General features: G+C 39.1%; 1 protein-coding gene across 6 annotated transcripts in view; it reads left to right on the top strand.

Annotated features, from left to right (window-relative positions):
- Positions 1 to 22,259, top strand: part of ATXN7 (ataxin 7) — an 87,717-nt gene that overhangs the window by 28,465 nt on the left and 36,993 nt on the right. For 5 of the 6 annotated variants that reach the window (XR_011003097.1, XR_011003096.1, XM_068202150.1 and 2 more), the window contains one exon: positions 21,860 to 21,964. The exons of the other annotated variant lie outside the window; for it this stretch is intronic. Coding sequence is in view for 3 of the 5 variants with exons in the window: in XM_068202150.1 (XP_068058251.1) it covers positions 21,860 to 21,964 (105 nt within the window). In the remaining 2 variants the exon portion in view is untranslated. The remainder of the gene's footprint in view (positions 1 to 21,859; positions 21,965 to 22,259) is intronic. 6 annotated transcript variants of the gene reach the window in all.

The following is a 22,259-nucleotide window of genomic DNA, read 5'->3' on the forward strand; positions in this document are numbered from 1 at the left end:
GCATCTGAGGTTTCCAGATGCTAAAGATTAGCTGGCAGGGTAAAGAATAATCTATCCTGTTTTTTTTCCCACTGGAGAGAGATCGTGAAACTGTTTTTGTGCAGGCTGATCACTGAGACACAGCTTTTCTGCACTGACTCCAACCATGTGAATGATTTGTAGGGTTGTGAGTTGATGGAATTTCATAAAATACTTTGAGAATTAAAAGTGAAACTTAGTAGCCCTGTCAGGCTTCCAGAAGTCTGTTTATTTTGGTTGCTTTATGACATATGAATGAGACACTGACTTGGCATATACCTGTAGCTGGCCTGTAGGGAGCTTGGCCTGCTGTAAAATAGAGCTAAAGTAGTATTAATTAAACTTAGATTAACTTAACCTAAGGAACTAGGGGAGCAGCAAACATGCCAGCATACGTATGTGTTATCAAATAAAACTTTGAAAATACTGTGAATTATTCATTTTCCGAGGAAGAATTTTGCATTCAAAATTGAGGAACAAACATTTATAAATTAATTGGACTTTCTAAACCTCGATTCTCAACAGAGAAAAGTGAACCAAAAGTATAAATTTTGTTAAATCCACTTTAACCTCAAGACTTTTGTCGTGGTACCCCACAGTATTTTAAATACAAGTAACAAGAGAACTCCTTGTGTAAGAAAGTTATTTCTCTACAGATTGGGAGTTGACTCTGAGGCCCAACTTCACAAAAGGATTTCAAGGTTATTTAGGCTAATTTAACCTTGCATTGCAACTCTTCCAGTTTGCATAAAATAATTAAATATTCATGGCCTGGAGAAGGGAGCCAAAGAAGGAACATGACTTTACAGCCCACATATTAGAATTGGGTTCAAAACCAAGAACCATTTTCTTTATTTAACAATTGTCAGGCTCCCACTGGCCTGTGCCCCCACTGGGGTATGGGTGATAGCTGTTTCTTTTCCCATGTGCTGTTTCTCTGCATCTCCTGGTGGGAATGGCCTCATCCTCAGCATGCCTGGTGGCAAGAGGTGGATTTCAGCCTCGCAGGCAGTTGAGTTTGAGTCTCCTGAATGAAGAGTACGTGTTCGTCTTGTTGTAACACTGTATTAGAAAAGAGGCTTAACATTGCCAGCTTCTCCTTTTGTTAAGCTTTAAAGGCAAAGAATGATGCATGCTATTTTAAAGGAATAAAGGAGGATGTAACTGTGTAATTCCAGGGCGATATTTGCGAGCAGTGGAGAGAGGCAGGATTTCAGACACACCTTTGTCAGTGGCACTTTCTATTTGCCGACCAGGCAGCTCCTCTCTCAGCATTTTAGTGGTTGTGAAGCCTGATGAGTCCTTAATACCTGTCAATGATGCTAGTTCCATGCAGGGAACAGGAAACATGTCTCAAACGTGGGGGTTTTTTTTGTATCTAACCCTCCTTGTCATAACCAAGCTCACATTGAAGTAAGAACTAGAATTTGAGTTGGGCTTCCCAAACTCCCAGTGTTTATGTCTCATACTTTCCTGTTTCCTTTTCACTGCTCTTACATGCTTTCTGTTCTGCTAATACATAATATTAAGTCCTTCCTGCTGGGATACTCACTGACCTTCATCAAAGTGAGAAACTTGCTGGATACTTTCCTATGTTGCTTTTTGAGACAGTAACAGTCCACACTGAGCTTTGATACAGAAATCAGCTGCAGGAATAAGGTATAGGCCCAATGGACTTGACTTGCTCTTGGTATGGAAAATCCCCAGGAGATGGAAGTGAGAGAGGCATACGCAATGGGATGGGAAGATTTTACTTTAAAATAAGCCTTGAACTTTACTTTGACTTTGTACACTGAAACCTTCTTCTGCTGAGCAATCCTATCAAGGTAAGAACATGTTAGAAGCAATTATGCTTATTAATTATTTTCATATGTAATTGATGTGACAGAATCTTTTGGCTCATGCAGTCACTTAATTGCTTACTGCTTTGTGAACCAGCTAAAGGTGTGAATCCCCTGCCACTCACTTGTGCTGTGATGAAGCAAGGATGGCATGTTGCATTATAATATGTAGATGAATTCCAAAACAGCAAGGCAGAAAATCTCATCATCTTCATGCCATTTTTCTATGTATTAAAATGAAACTTTGCTGAAGTGCATGTTCCAAACTTGTGTGATAGTGGGAGCGAGTGCCATAGGATACTGCCAAAATGTTTTCAGTCACTCAGTTCATCTTGGTGGTGCAGTAGATCTTAAAAGGAGTTTGATGTGTCTGTAGTACCTGACACTGATTTGAAAAAAAAAAGATTATTTCATATCAAACCTCATAATCAGTGCTTGAAACAGTTTTTCAGGAGATCCTTGCTAACCTGTGCTGAATTTAGTTTGCTTTTCAGAATTTTTCTAGCCCATTGTTGTGAAGAGGATCTCTAAATAGAACTGTGCCTGTGAGCGTAGAGTTCATGCGTGGTAACTTTGACAGGCTTCAACAGAGGCAACTGTTGCTTCTTGCAAAATTTAACAACAGGTTGGCTCATTTTGCTCTGTGAAAGACTAGAAAAGCTGTGGATAGAAACAGTGAGGACCAAACTCGTTTATTGGAGCTGAGGGCCTAACCCTCTCCCACCACCAAGGAACTCTTGACTCTCCCCAGAGTAAATTTTCAATGGCTAAAAGTTGTCATGTATGTTCCTTTAAATAAAACATGGGAAAAAAAAATCCGAAATAAGAAACCCAAACCCAAGCCATCCCCACCCTCAAATCTATATTTGAGAGTCAGAGAGATACAACCCATGTACATCATCATTAAATACACCATTGCTTATTAATTTGTGCAACCCTTTTGAAGTGGTTGGGATAAAAGTCTCTTATATTCTTATACTGACTCATAAAATAAATTTGAAATACTTGAAATTATAAAAAAAGGAATCTATGGCATCTCAGATGGGAAAATAAAAGCATGGGGAGCAGAAAAAGAGATTTGGCTAGACAATTTAAAATGGGGTGGTTTATTTAATAGAGTATTCAGTGCATGCTGAAACTATGGTGTCTTTAGTAGAGCTTAAGCACCTCATTCTTTCATTTACACATACAGTCCCTTTTTTTTTTTAGTTTGTTTGAGTATTTTTGTGTGTGTTACATCCTTTGAGAGGTGAATCCCTTGCTACAGTCTATTTCAAGCACTTCACTCGTACTGTCACCATAGCTTAGAGTTAACTGGCAACAAAGTAGAGGAGGAGGAGGAGGACAGAACATGTGTAACTTGGGTCCCAGGTCAGAACTGGTGTTGGCTGTGGGGTGATGTAGCACACCACCAGTCTTACAGCTTTTAGAATATACTCTCTTAATGAAGCAAGTGGTGAATTTTCTGTGGGAATGCAGATTGTCAGTTTCTGGTGGGCACCTTCAGAAGATACTCTGGAAGGTTTAGTGACGGGGGAATCAGTCAGGAGAGCAGGTGGGAGCAAACTCTGTTCAGTGTCGTGTCACCTGGTAACAGCTGGTCTTTGGCAGTTAATATATCTTGGGGATAAAAAAAAGGCTCTGTGAACCTCTAGGGCATTCAGCAGAAGCTTTGAGGTTTGATTATATTAATTGCTACTAATGGAAGTTACCAGAGCTTTGACAGTACTAAGAGCCGTGCGATGAACCCTTGTTCTTCTTGAGCTCTTTCTGGGCAGGGTTGAGCAGTGAAATCCAGGCCTGGGAGGCTCACTAGCAGCATCTTTATCACATAGACACAAGGTCTAGAATTTTCCCAGCAGCAGGCTCCATAAATAATTAAAGCACTGCTGAAACTTCTGTTCCAATATTAAGTTGTAAATACAAGTAAGAGACAGCATCTTATTTCAAATTTAAATTTGTTTTTATTCAGCCTTGGGAGGTGCTTAGTTGAGTTGATTTTTTGTTGTGTCACATCATATCAGAGAGATGCTTAGAGGGCTCTATAATCCTTGACGACCTGCAAATACACTTATGAGAATTTTTAATACATTGAAATAAATATTTTAAGGTAGCAGTACAAGGTGCTATGCTTTTTTTTTGACACTCTGCATAGCTCTTCACAGTCTGTAATCAGAAAAATCTCTTCTTCATTTCATTGCATTTTAATTGGCTATTTACACAAATTGTTTTAAGGTTTTGTGGACTGGTTATCGTAAAACAATTACAGGGAGACTTTAAAATTGCATTGAACTGTTTATGAAAACTGTGGAAGTTTTATGAGATTGTTTGAAAGACATGCAATTTGAAAGGATGTTACTTCTGAAATTGTCTGCAGTGATTTGCCCTAATTTTTTACATGGTTCTTTTTTTTTCCTTTAAGTTCTATTTACAATATTTAATTATTTCTGATGGGATGAGTCAGGTGTTATAAATAGAATATTGTGATGTTAGACTGCAAGTTAGAACTGTGTCATCTCATATGTTTTAAAGATACTTGGTAGGTTTTAGGTATTACCATAATATTAGTGTGGTATTGCAAGGCCTTGGGGACTTTGGCTGGAAGTGCAGCCACAAGACTGTCTTGATCTTTCCATAATATGTGAAGAGGCAGGATATATTCTTTATTATAAGAATTTTTTGAAATAGTTTTCCGTACACATACATAACAGTCAGGAATTCACTGTTATCTAATCCTTCTTAAGTGGTATGTATGATTAGCTAGGTTATCCCTGTGCAGAAGAGGTGATGTCTTGATAATACTTAGTTAAAGATTGGTTTTTGTAGTGTTTCTTTGCTATATTTAATAACAAAAACTCAGTGAGAAAAGAGCAATGCAATAAATATGTAGAAATGTGACTTTCATACAAGGTGGTAACTTTGTCATCTAAGTAGAGCAGGAAAGACAAAAAGGCTTAGTGAAGGATACTTTCAAATAAATTGGGTTAAGAGGATGCAGATTACTCTCTCTGTGGTAACTATTTTAAAAGGTATTTCTTCCATTGCAGCAGATCTATAAAAGTCTTCAGTTCTTACAGCTCTCCTGGCTGTGCCCAGCCTGTGGCTGGAACTGCTGAAGGTTGTCTGGGGCTAGGTCTCTTGATCTCTTGTCTCTTACAAGATAGAAAGATAGATCTCTTGTCTCTTACAAGATAGAAAAGATTTCATCTTTCACAAACCATTGTAATATTTGACTTGTAATTAACTATTCTATGCTTGAAAATTGTTTCTCTTCCTGTGTAATGAATTAAATAATCCACTGCTGTAGAAGTTCCCCATATGTATAATATTCAGTGTTATTTCCTAGGCATTATTATGATGTAGGTGACAGCACAGAGATGAATAGAGCTTTGTACATACACTTCAAGCTTTTTAGCAGCAAGTGTTAAAATCTGACAAAGGGAATTCAAAGTCTAATGTAGCAGAGTAGCATGATTATAAAAGCAGTTGTCACAGAAGGCAATAAATTTATTGTAATCTGTGTTCCCACTGCTAGGAGGCTTTGCTCAGTGAAAATCTTTTCCTGCTAGTGCAGGCTGTGTGCAGCTGTGAGCCAGGACTGGTGCTGGTGGCTCTCACACTGATTCTTGTGGCAAGTCAGACACTCGTGGTAAGCCCAGCTACTACAGGTTATGACGGGATGTGACTTCATCAGAGTAAACTGCGCACGCAGCTGCTCCCACATTGCTTGGAGTCATGACTGCTAGGTTTGGAAATGGCAAATATTCTGGCTTATTGGCTCAGGTAGATTAGAAATACTCAAATGACTTGCGTGTGCACATGCCCATCAGCCCTGTGGAATAAGCTGGTTTGTGGTAATGTGTTCCAAATGAGAAAGATGGTTTATTTACAAGCTCACTCCCACCCTGATCTCCACTTCTGATAGCTTTGGATAAACTTCATTGATAATATAAGGGGAAAGGGATAATTGGTTATGCCTTGTTTTTCTGCTGGGGGGATTATAATAGGCAGAAAACATACAGTGTTCTTGATCTGCTCTTCCTTCTGTTGCTAAGCAGGACTTGAATCTTCATCAACTGTCTGTAATGCAACAGAAAATGCAGCTTTCTCAACTGGCACTGAAAAAATATGTACAAAAGAGCTGAAGGACTAAAATCCTGTAGGGAGCAATTTTGAGGTTAAGTCCATATTGCTTTGATTCTGGAATTGAGCTCTCATTGTTTTCTTTGCAAGCGAGTTGGTTGGATGCTTTCTCACTGATACAGTTGCCTGGAAGTCCTATAGCAGCTTGCCTTAAAATGAAGTGTGGAGGCTTTAAGGAGTTAAATTTGAAAATCAAGTCCTGTGATGAATACAGAGTAAATTGGATGTTTGCTTTCCATGGACATCAAATTCTGTTGTGTTTTACCATTCATAAATTTACCTTTTTATGAGTAGGAAGCTGGGAGTTCTGATGGTTTATTAAGTGTTACCTGGGGATGTGAGGTCTTGTTGTGAGCCACTGAAGTCAGCAGGGTTTTTCTTGTGACTGGAAGGAGAATGTAGGACCAGGTTGTGGGGCTCAGTGGGTGAGAGAGGAGACAGCCATGTTCAGTGCAACCTCACAATCAGACAGGCACCAAAGGTACTTCAGTATGCAAACATTTAATTGTCAGTCCCTAGATATTACAGCCATGGCTTTGTCAAGGTGTATATACCCTAAATTACACCCTCTGGCTATTGTTTCAGGCAAAACTACAGAGGAAAATCTGTATCAGTTTGCACCTAGGGTGTGGTTCTACAATCTTTTTTTTTTTTTTTCTCTCCTAGTAATGCTGGATTAAACAGCTCCTGTCTCTGCTGAGTGAAACACTTGTGAAATAATAGTTGTATTCTAACTGTAAAGTTGTTTCCAAAACAGGGTGATGGCTGCTTAAAGGAGAACCTTAATCTAGAATCCATTGGACTGTGCTTGATTATGTATCTTTTGAGAGTGGACCTGATCCGATTTTTGCATGTCTGCCTACAAGACTGTATGGCATAATAGATCTTGTGTCTTGGTTATCTTTGAGTGTTAAAGATGTCATGTCATAACCAAGGTGTAAATCAGGACCAGGTTTAAGCGGTGTATAGTGAAAACAAGTAAGAACTACTTCTTGTTGTTGTTGTTATTAGTTAGTATTCTTTTTAAAAATTCCTTTTTCATAATTAGTTATGTCAGGAGGCCAGGTAATAGAAATTGGAAGTTTTTCTAATGTTCTTGAGGTGGTTCCCAGTAACTTTGTGAACTGTAGAAAATACCATTTGAATTTGTGCTACTCTGCTGAACAAGACTTACAGCATCATTTATCTTTATCTTTTACTGGAGGGATGTTGCAAATCATGCCAAAAGGAGAAAGAAGCATCATTTATTCAGTATACATAAATGTATTCCATACCAAATACTCTTTGTATCCCTTCAGAAGAAATCTATAGTTGTGTGGAATATCCAGAAGCCTCAAATGCTGGAAAGATTTGGGTTAACTGGCAGTATTTCTGATGGATATGTCAAAGGAATAGAAAGTGTTCCCAATAGCCAGACAGTGTGGGTGTTAGATTATTGAGACAGCCATGTAAAATAATTTGGAAAGCACTTTTCTAAATAATACATTTTCCAAATAATTTCTCTATTTTTCCTGGGAAATGTTAAAATCATCTATTTCACTCCTGTTCAGTTAGAATGACTCCAGAAATATATTAAAGGAGTTTAACTTGTCTCTGACAACTGGAAGGCTTTGCTAGGCTTTGGTTCATAAGGTATATAATTTTGGGATTATATTGTCATAGTTTGGCACTGGCCAAATGCCAGGCACCAATAACAGTCGCTCACTCACCCTCCCCTGTCACAGCTGGGCAGAGGGAGAGAAAAATTTAATGAAGGGCTCATGAGTTGAGATAAGGACCAGGAGAAAACACTCTAAGGGCAAAACAGGCTCAACTTAGAGGTACAAAGTGAATTTATTACTAATGAAGTCACAGGAGGATAATGAGAAGTAAAATAAGCCCTTAAAACACCTTTTCTTCCCCCAGCCATTCCCTCAACAGCACAGGGGGACAGGGTGTGGGGGTTTTGGTCAGATCATCACTGAGGTTTTCTTCTGCTGCTCTGGGAGAGGAGTCCTTCCCCTGTGAGACCATGGGGTCCCTCCCATGGAGACAGTTCTCTGTGAACTTCTCCAGCGTGGGTCCACTCCCGTGAGCAGCAGCCCTACTGCACCTGCTGCAATGTGAATTCCCCCACGGGCACACAGTGCTCCCAGAACTGCTGTGGCGTGGGTCAGTCTTCCACGGGGTGCAGTCCTCCAAGGACAGGCTGCTCCAGCCTGGGAGAGGGTCCTCTCTCCATGGAGTCTCCCACTGGATCACAGCCTCCTCCAGGCATCCACCTGCTCCAGCATGGGCACCTCCCTCCCGGGCTGGGGCTGGATCTCTGCATCCCTGTGGATCCCCAGGGGCTGTGGCTGGATCTCTGCATCCCTGTGGATCCCCAGGGGCTGTGGGTGGATCTCTTAATCCCCGTGGATCCCCAGGGGCTGTGGCTGGATCTCTGCATCCCTGTGGATCCCCAGGGGCTGTGGGTGGATCTCTGCATCCCCCATGGATCCCCAGGGGCTGTGGCTGGATCTCTGCATCCCTGTGGATCCCCAGGGGCTGTGGGTGGATCTCTTCATCCCCGTGGATCCCCAGGGGCTGTGGCTGGATCTCTGCATCCCTGTGGATCCCCAGGGGCTGTGGGTGGATCTCTGCATCCCCCATGGATCCCCAGGGGCTGTGGCTGGATCTCTGCATCCCTGTGGATCCCCAGGGGCTGTGGGTGGATCTCCATGGGCTGCAGGGGCTCAGCTGCTCCACCAAGCTCTCACCACAGCCTGCAGAGGAATCTCGGCTCTGGCACCTGGAGCACCTCCTCCCGCTCTTTCTCCACTGACCGTGGTGTCTCCATGTAGTTTCCCTCACATGTTCTCACCTCCTCCTCTTCTCTGGCTAGGAAAAAACTGTGTCCCACTTTGTTTTGATTTTCTTCTTAAATCTGTTACCACAGAGGCGTTACCAACCTCTGTAACTGGCCCAGTTTTGGCCAGCAGCTCGTCCATCCTCGGAGCCATCAGGGACTGGCTCTGCTGGACGTGGTGGGAGCTTCCAGCAGCTTCTCACAGAAGTCACCCCTGTGGCTGCCCCAATACCAAAAACCAGGCTGTGCAAAACCAACATGTTCAGATAATTTCAGATCATTTGTTCAGATAATTTGCTTTTTAAAACATAGTATCTGTGTTTGAATGTGTCTCTTCTGCTCAGCTAAGAGAGATGGCAGTCGTCCTGCTCTCACTGGTACTAAATAAAAGTATTTGAGAGAAAAGGCCTAAATTAATTTCCTGATAGGCAGCATTTACTTCATAAAAGTACTTAAAGATGAATTCCCAAAAGCAATTTTGTTTTTCATTTCTGTGAAGTTGTGTTACTCAAATCAGCTGTCTAGAAATCCTGCTTGTTAAGGAGCTTCTGTTCCATGTTGTAGTTTGTAATTTATAGAGGAATAGTTTTGAGCCAGATTCAATATATCTGTGTTAACTACCAAAGGCAGTGTAATATGTGCTTATAATTTTTGTCCTAAATACAGGGTTGGGGCTTTTTCTGGCCAAGTGATTGAGGGAAGACTTCTTCTACCAGTTGTGTTGTGAGATTTTAGGGGAAATACCAATGTCTGAGCTGTACCTGATACAGTTTGATTGTGATTTGTATCTAGGCTGGACAGAGCCCTCTCCCTGATATGTCTTCTGTAGAACCTGCTTTAACAGCCAGCTGACTGTGCCTGGCTGTTTCAGCACCACTATTTCCATGAGGTGTTTGGAGAAGTCCTAAATGCATCAGCCCTTGTTTGGGAAGTTTCCTTTTGGTTCTGCCTAACTCCCACCTTATGACCTGAAATGCAGGGACACAGACCACGGTGTCATTTTCTGGAATAAAACTTGTAAGTTTCTTTTGTTGTTTTTATGGCCTGAATTTAATGATCTGAAGTGTTAGCTTGATAGTCTTGGAGATAAGAATACTATTTTTATCCTCAGAGTAGAGCGCAGGAGTAAAATCTTCAGTGTGCTGTCAACATGTCTCATCTGAGGCTTGTTTACAACTGCTTGGGATGCAAAAGGGGTTCTCTGTGCAGCAGTGCAATTCTCTGTCCTCCTGCTGACACCATCCAGAATTGTCATGGGTAACCACAACAATGTGAAGAAAGGCCCCTCCCAGGAGAGGGCAAAAATCACAGCCTGGGTAGATGGTTCTCTTCATTATGAAATAGGAAGACATGATGGTAAGGTGCAGCATCAGCAGTTTTATTTATAATTTAATCCCTCCAAGACTTTTCCTGCACTCGGTGACTGAAGTCTTGCAGGAAGCGTGGTGTTGATTGCCATCGCAGTGCCTCGGGGTGATGTCACTGACTCACGGGAGCATTTGGGGTGTCCCTACTGTTATGGTGGCCTGGCAGTACTCTTCCTTGGACTCCTTTGGCATTTTCCCCCACGTGTTCCACACTGTTGCTGGAAGCAAAAGCTTTTGAGCAATTTCCAAACCCAAAGCGGTGCATTGTGGGCCAGCACTGGGAGGACTGGATCAACAAGTTTGGCAGCAGCAGCTTTGGCTTCCTGCCTACCCTGGATAGGCACCAGTAGAGATTGCCTAAGTCTCCCAGTGAGTTTGAGCTGAAGATCCCAGCCTAGGTCCTGAAAGTCATGTGTGTACAACTGCTGTGCCTGGCAGAGGATCTGCTTCTGTTGTAAACCGTGGTTTTGTTATCCTGGATATGTTTGCAGTAGTTATCTTTTATCTGCATTAGGAAGGTGGATGTTCTGTTTGTTTTCAGTGTACTGGAGGGTGGTAAACTCTACAAATTTGTTAAAATATCAGAGGATCCTGTTTACTTTTCAGTTTTCTGTTGTCTATTTAATCTTATTGTTTTCATCCTGAGTCATCCAGGGGCAGTTAACTGGTGCTCTGAAGTGTCCTTTTCTGTGTGTTTTTGGAAATACCAACTCTGTGTTCTTTGTTGTGCCTGTTCCTTAATACTGACCCCGTATGTCTTCCGTGATTCCCCCTTTGCAAACAGGCAAAGACACAACTGTGTCTTGTAACACAATGCATCAGGACCGCCACTTGAAGTCTGGGGGTTTCCTGGGGGAGCAGGACACCACTTGCCTGTGTCTCATTGCACAGTTGTGCTCTGAATATGTCTCATCTTTTATTTGCGTAAGGATGATGTTGTTGTGCTGCTTGTATAATCAGGTTTATTGGTTTTATGTCCTTTTTTGACATGAGATGTCTAAAAATTACAGCTGGTGCCTATTTCAGTTCTTTTTCCTAAGAGTAGAGCATTTTGCTCCATAGGTAGCCTGAGAAAGAGAGAAAAGTTCTTTTTTTCACCTCCCACTGTGTGTTTAGGTCCATTCATATGTATCCAATACCTTCTTCCCAAGTGTGATGAGCACTGTTATCTGCAGAGACACCAGAGGAGGGAAGTAGTCTTAGAAGTATCTGTCAAAAATGTGAGTTGGAGCAAACCAACCAAATGAAAACATTAAATAGTCTGAGCAAATTCTTTTCTCCTTTCCTTTTATTGTGTTCTGCTGAAGGTGTTACCTTCTGTGTGCATCACAAGTGGGCTGGTGTTCTGGTTATGTTAAAGAGGCCCAGACCATGAAAGAGCAGAAAAACTACTTTAAAACAGTTCAGTCCTTTCAGATCTTCTGCATGTATAATGTGATCTAAATGATCTTAATTCTTTAATACATTTTAATTTAAAAAAATTAAAAGTTGCATTCCTTCCTAGCCCTTTTCTGTTGAAGAGTGGAATTAGTGTTTTCAGTAGTGAAGAGCTACTGCCAGATATGGAAGAATAATACCTGATGTAGATTTGTTCACCCAGTGTTTTCAAAGTCTTTTTTTTTTTTTTTTCCTTTCTCTGTAGCACACATATCATGTATTTTATGTGTAATGTTAGGAGATGGAATTTTGGGAGATTTTGTGAAGGCAGGCTCCGAAAATAAGGCGAATCTCTCCTAACAGTGAAGAAATACATCTTGGAATAAGGATAGCAATGGGTTTATTCTAAAGAGGAGGTGACATGCAAAGGCAAAACCTCAATTTCTTCTTCAGAATAATTTAAAATTCCATAACAATTAAAAAAAATTCACTTCCACAAATACTTTTTTAGACTGAACTGTATTTGTGTTATATCACAAATAACCAGCAGTGAAATTACTGACCTTATTCTGTGATTGGGAAGCCTGATTTTTCTTCCTTGCTTACCTATTTAATTCATGTAACTGTGTGTCAGAGGGCAGCTAGCACGGGTTTAAAGCCTAACCCTTCTGAACAGGTGGGTCCCCTCTAGGAAGGAAATCTCTGATGACAGTAGCTCTGTATGTGCTGGAATATATCAACTGTAAGAAGACTCAGGGTTTACCAGTTCCTCAGCTAGATAATGGAAATAGTCATCTTTCTTTGGTATGCAATAGCCAAGTTCAAATACTTTGTGTAACTACATGTGTGATCAAATACGTAACGAGTAGGTTAGCCCTTTTACTGCCCTGTAACAACAAAAACACTTCTACATTTTATCTTCTGATCTTATTAACTGTCACAGTGCTGCTGGGGTTTTTTTGCTATAGTACGTTTATGTGCCTGTTGCTGTGCAACTTACATTATTTTTTTTAGTGTATCAAGTCGAGTCCCAGTAAATCTGCAAAGGAAGTAAATTTTACTGGAAAAACTAATAGTGCCTGCCAAATTGAGAGGAGTGAGGAAGTGCAAGCTGGTATGTGAAAATCAACAAGCATCAGTTTCCTTATGGCTGTATGAGGCATGATTGAAACAGTCTTATTTTTGAGGTGGATGTTCCAGTGCATGGAGAATGGGAGTGGCAGGGGTGGGGTGGTTTTAGGTAGTTGCCTTGCCTAATAAAAGAAAATATTGATATACAATTCAGTTGACAGGTCCTGTGTATTGTTTTCCTTAATTTTTTTTTTTTTCAATATGCTGATTTGCTCCCTCAGGTATCAGGTGCATGATGTGAAAAGTGGCCAGAGTGTTCTTTGCACAAAGACGTGCTGTCTTTGCACAGTTAAGGAATTAACACCATGCTGCTGTCACACGGGAGTTGGGGCTGTGGCCAGCAGGGAAGAGAGGGAAAAGGTGGAAAGATGAGCCCTGTGCACGTCCCAGGTAGCAGGGAAAAAGGTGCACTTTATTGTTGCTAAATTTTGGGGTGTTCTCCTATCACAAAAGATGTAGTCATGGGAACACTGTGTTCCTCCACAGGTAAGAAAATGTGTAAATGGAAGTGGCTGTTGCTGCTCTGCTCTGTCAGTTACCGAGTTACAGCCAGCACCCAGTCACATGGCTGGATGTGGACAGTCACACAGGAAAGTGGCAAAAATGCCACACGTATGCCAGGGTTATTTTCCCTTAAAAGCATGTCTAGGTGGGAGATGGGAGAGGCTGAGAAGCCTGGAACATGTTCACCATTTGCAGTCACGTCGTATCGAAATACTTCTGCTGCGTGGAGCAGTTTTATGTAAACTGTGAGTTTAGGTTTAAATAAAACAAACTTCCTTTTTCCTACTCCAGAAGTACAGCTGCTGCAGAGTACACGGAGTGCTGTGTGTAAAACAGGAGAAAAATACCAAACCTGTTGATGTTAGAACAATTCATAATTGTAGTGTGCTTCAGGCTGTGACTTAAGATATATTTTAGAATGTTCTATGGGTGATTTATTTCAGTTTAATTGAGGCTGTATTTGACTAGTGGCTTGTCCAGAACTTTTCTCCCCCCTCATAGTAGGTTTTCTGCATAATAATTGAAGTGTTTCTGTGTACACTTTCATATTAGCTTAGTCCAGATTTTAATTTTACTGTGCAAATTATGGGGTTTTTATTCCCTGAACTTAGTTTCATTTTTGTGTCATGATTGCAAAACTCAATTCATTTTTGAGGATTCCTTAAGCTATTTTAGAATTGTTTTTTTTTAAATAATAGTTTTTTGGCTTTCCCAAAATACAGCAGTGGCACTATGAGATCATGCCAGCTAAAAATAGTGCATGACTTTGAATGAAGATATCTTACATTGCAAATTATGTGTTCAACATTTGTGTAATATACAAATTGGTTGGAGAAATTAAAAATATCTTTAGGTCTGAAAACTCATTAAAAAGTAAAGGGAATGGTTTTTGCAGATGACTGACTTCATTCAAATTGCTGATGAAAAATTGATGTAACAGGATACGATGTGGGTAGGGAGACTTATAAAGCTTTTCAGCAGATTAAAATATGCTACTTGTGTTTCATTGAGAAATTTACTCATCAGTCTTTCTACAGACAATCTTCTGTAAGCTTCTTCACTGAAATTATTTATTATTCTATACAATAAACTTAGAAAACCTGTTTAATGGTTTGAATGAAAAATTTGACGTGTTTTGTGTTAGATTTTCAAAGAAATTAATTGTGTGTAGATGAATTCATATACAAAGAATTTAACTAAATACTTAGATGTCTACTTTAATATGCTTTATATATAATTACAGGAACATTGAAATCTTGGGAGCCTAAAATTAGAACTCCCAGCTGTGCAGTAGGCTGCAGGTGCACGTGTGCATGACACACTTCCCTTTGGTATCTGCTGCTCAGTTTTTATCCTTGGGTAAAAGACACAGATACTTCGCAGAACTGTTAAATTTTAGAGAACTAAAATTTAGTGTTTCATTCTGCATCCTGGCAGAGAGAGGGAGGAAGGGCTCTGGGGGAACTGCTGTGCCTGTAGCCTTGCACAAGGATGGCTGTTTGGATTTGCCACCTGTGTGTGCACAGAGGAGTGTTGCTGCCTGCAGCAAACCTTTCTGCTGGAGGTGAAGCTCGAGGGGATGGTGCAGGGGATGGGGTTTTGGGAATGCAACTCAGCTGGACCTATGGAAAAGAGGTAGGTCATCCTTTGCCCCTTCAGCAGGGCAATCTGAATTTGGGAAAAGCAAAGTAAAATCTAGAGAGCTGTAGCTTTGGAAAGACAGGCTGTCCTGAGTTTTGAAAGGACATCAGAGAGAGAGGATTCCCCTTTTAGAGATGAACCAAATGTCCTAACACTAGCAGAGATTTATGACAGTGATCAAATCTTGTAATGCAGCTCCTGTGCCTAGTTAAACCAGATTGTGGGGTTTTTTGGTCTTGAACTGAAAGTCATTTTTTTGAGCCAAAACTTTGGGGTTTGAGTATTCAATAAAATGCTGGGTAATTGCTGTATTTTCTGAAGTGGAAAACACAGTCAAAACAGTTAATCAAGTCTTCAGCTGTTCCTTCCTTCAGCTGATCGATCAGCAACTCCTCAGTGAAACAAAGTTCATGCACTTGTGCTCAGAACCCAAGGAGAGCTCTGCCTTTCAAATGTTCCCTCAAGCAGCTGGACTTCCAAAGCTGTATGTGCAGGAAATGTAAGTTATTTAATGTACAGAGTGGAGTTGGCAAGGAATTTTAATGATGGATAACTGTGAAGAAAATACTTCAGCAATGCTTCCCTCTGAACCTAAATGAAACAGCTCAGATATGGGAACGTGCATTTGGTTTGTTTTATTTTGTATTAAAAGGCTGTTTTGTATCTGAGGCAACATAAGCATAAACCTTATGGGAGAGATTTTTTTTTAAACAGTGTTTCTGTGTGTAGATTTGATCATTTTATATTTTGTTCATTTGATTATATGTATGTTCTCTGCAGGCACAAATTGGTTAGGCCTGCACATATGGTTCATAAAATACTTTTGTTCTATTAATACACAAGTGTTCATTACTTGAAATTTTGCAGAAAACCTTCAAGTATGTATGTTTTACTAGAATCTCTTTGGTTCAAAACTTGTGTAAAGCAGAGCGCTCTAATTTCTATATGGGTTTAGTCATTTTGTTCACAATATCTGTCTAGAAATATTCTTCTTTTGTTATCATCTTGCATGGTGCACAGTAAAAAAAGTGCAGTAGGTCAATTTTACGTCAGCATTGATAAGTATACAAAAACACATCTGTTTGTGAATGATAAGCACTTGAGTATTTCTCCAAAATAGTTTGGAAGATATTGTTTAGAAAATAATGGTTTAGTTGCAGAAAGTGAAGTATCTGTGTATGAAATGGAAGTTTTGAGGCGCTAACATGGTTCACTTAGTTTTTTTTAATAAGACATTCACATCAGTTACAATAAGGGCCTATATTACTTTAAATAAGTAATTAGCTTTAAATTATATTAAATAAGTAAGAGCTTTATTTAAGATAACCAGGTTAGTTAAGACACATTGCAGTGCTGTTTGTAGGTGCCTCATTTTGCAGCCAAGATTCTCCTTCTGCCTGGAGAATACTTGGTATTGACACTTAATGTCAGCAATAGATTCAGCAGTGAATCTATTGCTTACCTGCTGTGCAGATTTCTTGGCAGTTTAGTTTTTTGGGCTGACTCCAAGTCTGGTGGTAACAGAGCTGAGCTTTCTGTCTGAAATGTGCCTGGTTTTGGTACAGTCTGTTTCATGTGGTCCTCAGTGCTGGTTAGTTGCCTTCCTTCTCCCTCCTTGTGCCTCTTCCTCAGATCACAAACTCTTAAAAATAGTGATTTGGAAGGTCTTGTCTGTTTTCACGTACAAATTGCATGTTCACCACAGCCATAAAGGGTAAAATAATAGAAATATTTTTATTACTTTATCAGGATCTGACAGTACCTGAGACACGTGTTACTAGCAAATTATGGGAGTTATCACAAAGTTTCTTTTCCTCCAAGATGTCAACTACTTTGTTACTACAACTGTCCTGTTTTCTCCCCTTTTCAAAAAATTTTCAGATGTTAATGGAGAGTTGTGTCATCTTAAATAGAAGTTCTACTACAAGTGTGCCTGTAGAGAAAGAGATCTACTAGTTAAGTTAAAACAAGGTGTACTTGCATATTTTTTACCTTAGTATGATCAAGACTAATTACCTTCTAATGAGAAGACAAAACCCAACTAGTACAGAGCAAATGTATTCAAGATAGCTGTTGGTTGACATAATTTAAACTTACTTGGTCTGTGAAGTAAATAGTTCAAATAATCCAGATTTTGGCAACATTTCAAAATAATGGAATCTGTTTACAATTTCCTTATATAGTACTTGAAACAGTTCCCTGATGTCTTAATGTAAAACCTAGTAAATTGATAAAAGTTGGTACATTTACTTAAGGTGGATTTGGATCAGACTCCACTAAAAACAAATTCTGTGTTTGAGAGGTTGTAAAGATTATAGGGAGTTATATCTGGGCTGTCAGTACAAATTTAGTAGTGTAGGGCTTTGTGATTTTAATGCATCTGATATTAACTATAGTGATTAAAATTTTTCTGGAAGTATAACCAGGTTGGTATAGTGGTAAAGACATGTTATGCTGTTCTGTGGAATCTTTGTAGCTAAAACATTTTACTGTTCACATCAGGCATCAGCCTACAATGTCCATTGTCTAATTACACTTAGTAGTGAGTAGTATGTACATCTTAGTTGTAAATCAGGCTTGGACTTTAAAAACTAATCTTAATAAGCAGATGTTTATGCTGAGAATGGATACAGGAGAACGAGCATTAGCAATGTTCTGGCTTTGAAATATTTCTTTGGAGCTTTTACGTACTCCTTTTGCTTTTTTTGATCAAATTTTCTATTCTTTTGTCATAACCTTGATAGTTTTTTGCCCTGTCACCTCTTGGTGGTTTTGCTTTCTCTTCCTCTGATTCAGTTTTCATTCTCCTCCTCCTTTGAATTGCAATGAGCAGACTTCTGGCAAATAGGAAGGTGGTGTTCTGGTCTCTGCACACAGGCTGCCTTTTACTCTATTCCTCCAGCAGTTGCTGTCCTGGAGAAGATCTTAACCTCACTTTTTTTGTTGAAATGTAATTTCATTTCTAGAAGGGATATTGTCTTATTATCTTATAAGACTAGGATAGGTGGAATGTGCAATGGTCCCAGTCTGAAAAGATACAACAAGATTTGTAGGAAATTTGATACATTTGGGGAGTTAAAAAAGAAAAATCCAGTTAAAATACATAGCTGTGGTAGTCACTGAAATGTAGTGGGTAAATATATGCAAGCTGCTGGCCTGTTCTCTGAGGTAGTTTTAGCCTGTTTTATGTGTTCTGTTATGTGTGATATTAAGTAATAGAATTGAGGGACTGAGAGTATGCAGGCACAGTTAGTTTTAATGAGCATGAGTTTCTTCAGTGTAGCTGTCCTGAAAGGGAATGCTGGAAATACTAAGAAATTATTCAATCGTTTGTGTGTTTCCACAATGTGTTTCAAAGAAGAAGAGATGGCAGATCAGTGTAAGAAAACTTTCCAGATGAGGCATGCTGAGCTCCATTTTACTTGATGTACAGTATGCCAAATTATCCATTATTGCTTTTTCTGTTTTTTGTTAGAAAAGGATGCTACATTGACCTTTTCCAAGGAAGAAGCATTTTCCTTATTACATGGTCAGTAACTGATGCAGTTATCTCAGAATTGCATATGGCATGGGCTTGTTCTGGTCGTGGTAAAAAGTGCAGTAATGCATCATTTAAAATTGTATTTTTAAAAACTCAGTTACATTTGAAAGGAGAAGTGAATTCTGGAGATCAGTGTCCAGAGGCTTCCTATTATGGAGGTAAATAAAGTTGTTTCTCTTTCTGGTGTTAATAGAATTAATGTAACTAACAGCACTTATAATAGTATCTGTATGTTGATACAATGAATATTGTGTTTATGAAAAAATACATGAGAAGTTTGAGGTCTTGATTTAAATTTTTAGCTTGACCTTGAAAAATATTCCCAGATGGAGAGAGTTAAATGAGCCCAGCTTTGAAAGAGGAGCATATGAATCACGGTTGCCAGGCTCTTCCTTGAGAGGCACAGACTTTACACAGTGAAGTATTTCAAAAAGTTATTTCAAACCTGTAGTAACAGTGCATTGAGATGACACTGGTGAAATACTAGAAACTTCATTAGACTTCTAAATAGAGAAGGTGCATGTCATGAAGTGGATCAGGTATAAAGTATTAGATGTTAGAATACCAATTTCACGATAGATGTGAACTTTCATAAATGGCTGTCAGGGAACAGAAAAATTGGGCATCCATCACCTACTCCTGGTACATACTTACATAGTAAGTTTTGTTAAACTGTTCTGTATGTTGTTCTCTAAAATTTTCATGGTCTAATTTGTCACTCCCTAACAGTGCCACATAGGTATTTGTCCTGTTGGAACACAGAAAGAGAAGTAAGATTTCCCTGAAACCTGCTCTTGCTCTGCTCAGCTAATGACATGAGGCACATTAAAGATGTGAGAGCTTTCCTGACTGAAAATGAGACTCCTGGGCTGGGAAGTGTGGACTCTGGTCTCTTCCAGTTGCCTTAAATGATCTTAGTTGGGTCAAACTCCTTAGAGTTTCAAAGCCATTGTTAAATTGCATTTAGGCCTCTAACCTTTTCTACTCCTTCACTGGTTATGTTGAGATGATGTTCTGATATCAGTGCTGTAGGAGACCACTGTGGGGTACAAGATCTTTTGCACTGATTTGTGTGATCTGACTGGAGTCTTGTGCATGACTTCCTTTGAAATCAGGTTGTGATTTTGTGTGTGCAGCGAATTCTTTTCTCTTTGACAAGTGATTTTACTCTTAGAATGGTCCTTTGTGAGTTTGTGTATTTCCTGGCATTGTCATTGCTTTCTGTCACTTGGAGCTAAGATTTTAAAACTGAAGGTGTTTCACTGCGTAAAGGACCTTTGTAAATTATTCCAAGTTCTTGGGATCCTCAAACTGAACTAGGAGAACACTTTTGTTTACACCAATTTCTGTCAATTTCTCTCAGTTGCCATTTAAAATTGCAGTTCTGTATTGCCAGCAAATATTCATGGAAGGTTTCTTAGAGTGATGGCACAGGGATGTGGTGTCTCTGACTGGTGTGAAGGAAGGCTTTATCTTGCAGTCCTTCTCTCCTGTTAACGATTCCCCCTGCATTCAGAGAAGCTGGTGTGAAGTCTGAGAATTCAGCACAGTATGAAAGGTACAGCTATGGGAACAGGTTCCAGGGTGTGGATTTACCCCGCAGCACACAGGAGTAGCCTCTCTGTGGGCTGATAACAATGTAAATACCAGGCAGTGCCTGCTGTTACTGTCCCATTCATCTCAGCCTATTGGTACTCAGGTGAAAGTGACCCTGGAGTATTTGCTTGTGTGTATAAACTCTGATACACGGGCATACCCAAAGAGAATACTCCTGCATGAAATATTAGCAATGACTTTTAAGCTTATACTTGTTTTCTTACATAGCTTGATATTACAACACAGAAAGTAGATGTTGAAAAATAGAAGCTTATTATTCCTATCTGGTTTTTTCCCCACATAGCATATATTTACTAATTTTGCCTGGTTTGCAGTAGTTGGGTGTGTCATAAGTTTTCATGCTTTTTTCAATAAATACCATATATATAAATAAGCAAGAGTTGCTACTTTAATTGCAAAAAAGATTGTTTATTTGATGTAACCTCAGTTGTGAAAAGGTGTCTGTGATTTAGGTGAGGGTAGCTGTGATCTCAGCCAAGTTGGATGTCTTTGGTCATTGCATTTGCATCCAACTGCAAAATCCAGTTGGGGCTGTTATTGCAGGTGTCATGCTTAATTTTGATGTAGCACTAGCAAGATGTGTGGAAAATGTGGGATAGACCTTATGTCTTTTAAATAAAAGTATTTAATTTTTTGATGATGAAGGCACATAGTAATTCTGGAAGTAGTTTTGGTGTGGATATATTCTCTGTCTGCGAGAAACAAAGTGGACAGGGCTGATGGTGTCGTTCTGTGAGCAGTTCCCTTGAATTATGGCACACTTAATGTGCAACACACTCAATTTATTTCATAATTGCTGTTCTATTAATGAACAAAGCAGTGGATGTTGCTAAAAGTATACATAGGCAAATTAGTAGCTGTAAAACAAAACTCTGGGGTCAGTTCTAGCACAAGAGTAAACAAGTTTAGCTTATTTTCTAAGTTTCTATTAAGATAAATCTATTACTTGAGGGTTTTTATAAGAAAATAAGTTTGCTTATGTCAATTTTTAATCATTAAATAGTGTTACAGATCCTTAGCCACATATTATGTTTGCACTTTTTGGTTTTTTGTCTTTTAATGATTGAATAACATTTTTAGTTATATAAATGTAATATACCTTTAAGTTTTGTAGTGAATGCTGCATTTATTGCTCCAGTAGTCTCTGAATGCAGTTATAACTGTTAAATATATTCTTAACAAACTGTATTCTTCCAAGTAAAATTGTAGAAACTAATTTTGTTTGTAAAAGTCTCCAAGTATGTGTGTTATCTCTGCAATCCACACATGCTCTGACATACAGTTATCTCTGGTTCTGTCTCCTGTGTAGCTGTTCCGTGGATCTCTGGCAGCAGATGGCTGGACTATAATGCACTGTTAAACAAATAAAACCATTAGGCATGTAATTCTGCCCGGTGAATGACTGTGTGTTTAAAATGGTTTAAAAAAATTAAATAGCAAATGAAGTTCACTTTTGAATTCATTTAATGACATTGGAATTAAATCCAAAGCCCTTTCAGAATACATAAAACATCCCCTCTTATGTTGTGTTTGTCTCAATTGAAGTCAGTCTTTTTTTATTTCATTATTGCATCTGGTATAAAATAATCAGTCCTAAATCAGTTTTCTAATAGATGTTTTCTACAAGTAATCGCTCATTTTGTGTTTATCTTTGTAGGAAGATTTTTTGCTTTTGTAATACTCCAGCACAAAATTATCTATTGCATTATATGCTCTTTTTTCCCTCATTTTCAAATTTGATACAAATGTCTCTAAAATTTTGATTCAACACTAGTGTCATGGCTCTGTAATTAAACTGTTTTTCTATAATTGTCAGCAGCTGAGAGATGCCATTTTGTCTTTTTGTTTTTAGATATGCCAATATTTGGTCTTTGCCCGGCTCATGATGATTTCTATTTGGTGATGTGTAACCACTGTAATCAGGTCGTAAAACCACAGGCATTTCAATCACATTATGGTAAGTGCTTAACTATTTTTAATAATTAAGGGTGAGGTTAAATCAGGATTAAGCCTGGCAATTTTTTTTTAAATTGATGGTAAATAGATCATTAAACTACAAAAAATGTCAAAGAACATAACCTGTATTTAATCATTTTATATACATTGTAATGAAATTACATAAAGATCTTGTGCTTTTTAGTTTTTTAATGCTTCTTGAAATTCTGCATAGCTACAGTTCAGTTTCAAAATGACATATCTAGTGTATTTCACAGCCAATATGTGTAGTGCGTTTGTGTCTCTGTGTGTCATTT

This window comes from Anomalospiza imberbis, chromosome 11 (assembly GCF_031753505.1).
Source record: "Anomalospiza imberbis isolate Cuckoo-Finch-1a 21T00152 chromosome 11, ASM3175350v1, whole genome shotgun sequence".
Lineage (NCBI taxonomy): Eukaryota > Metazoa > Chordata > Aves > Passeriformes > Viduidae > Anomalospiza > Anomalospiza imberbis.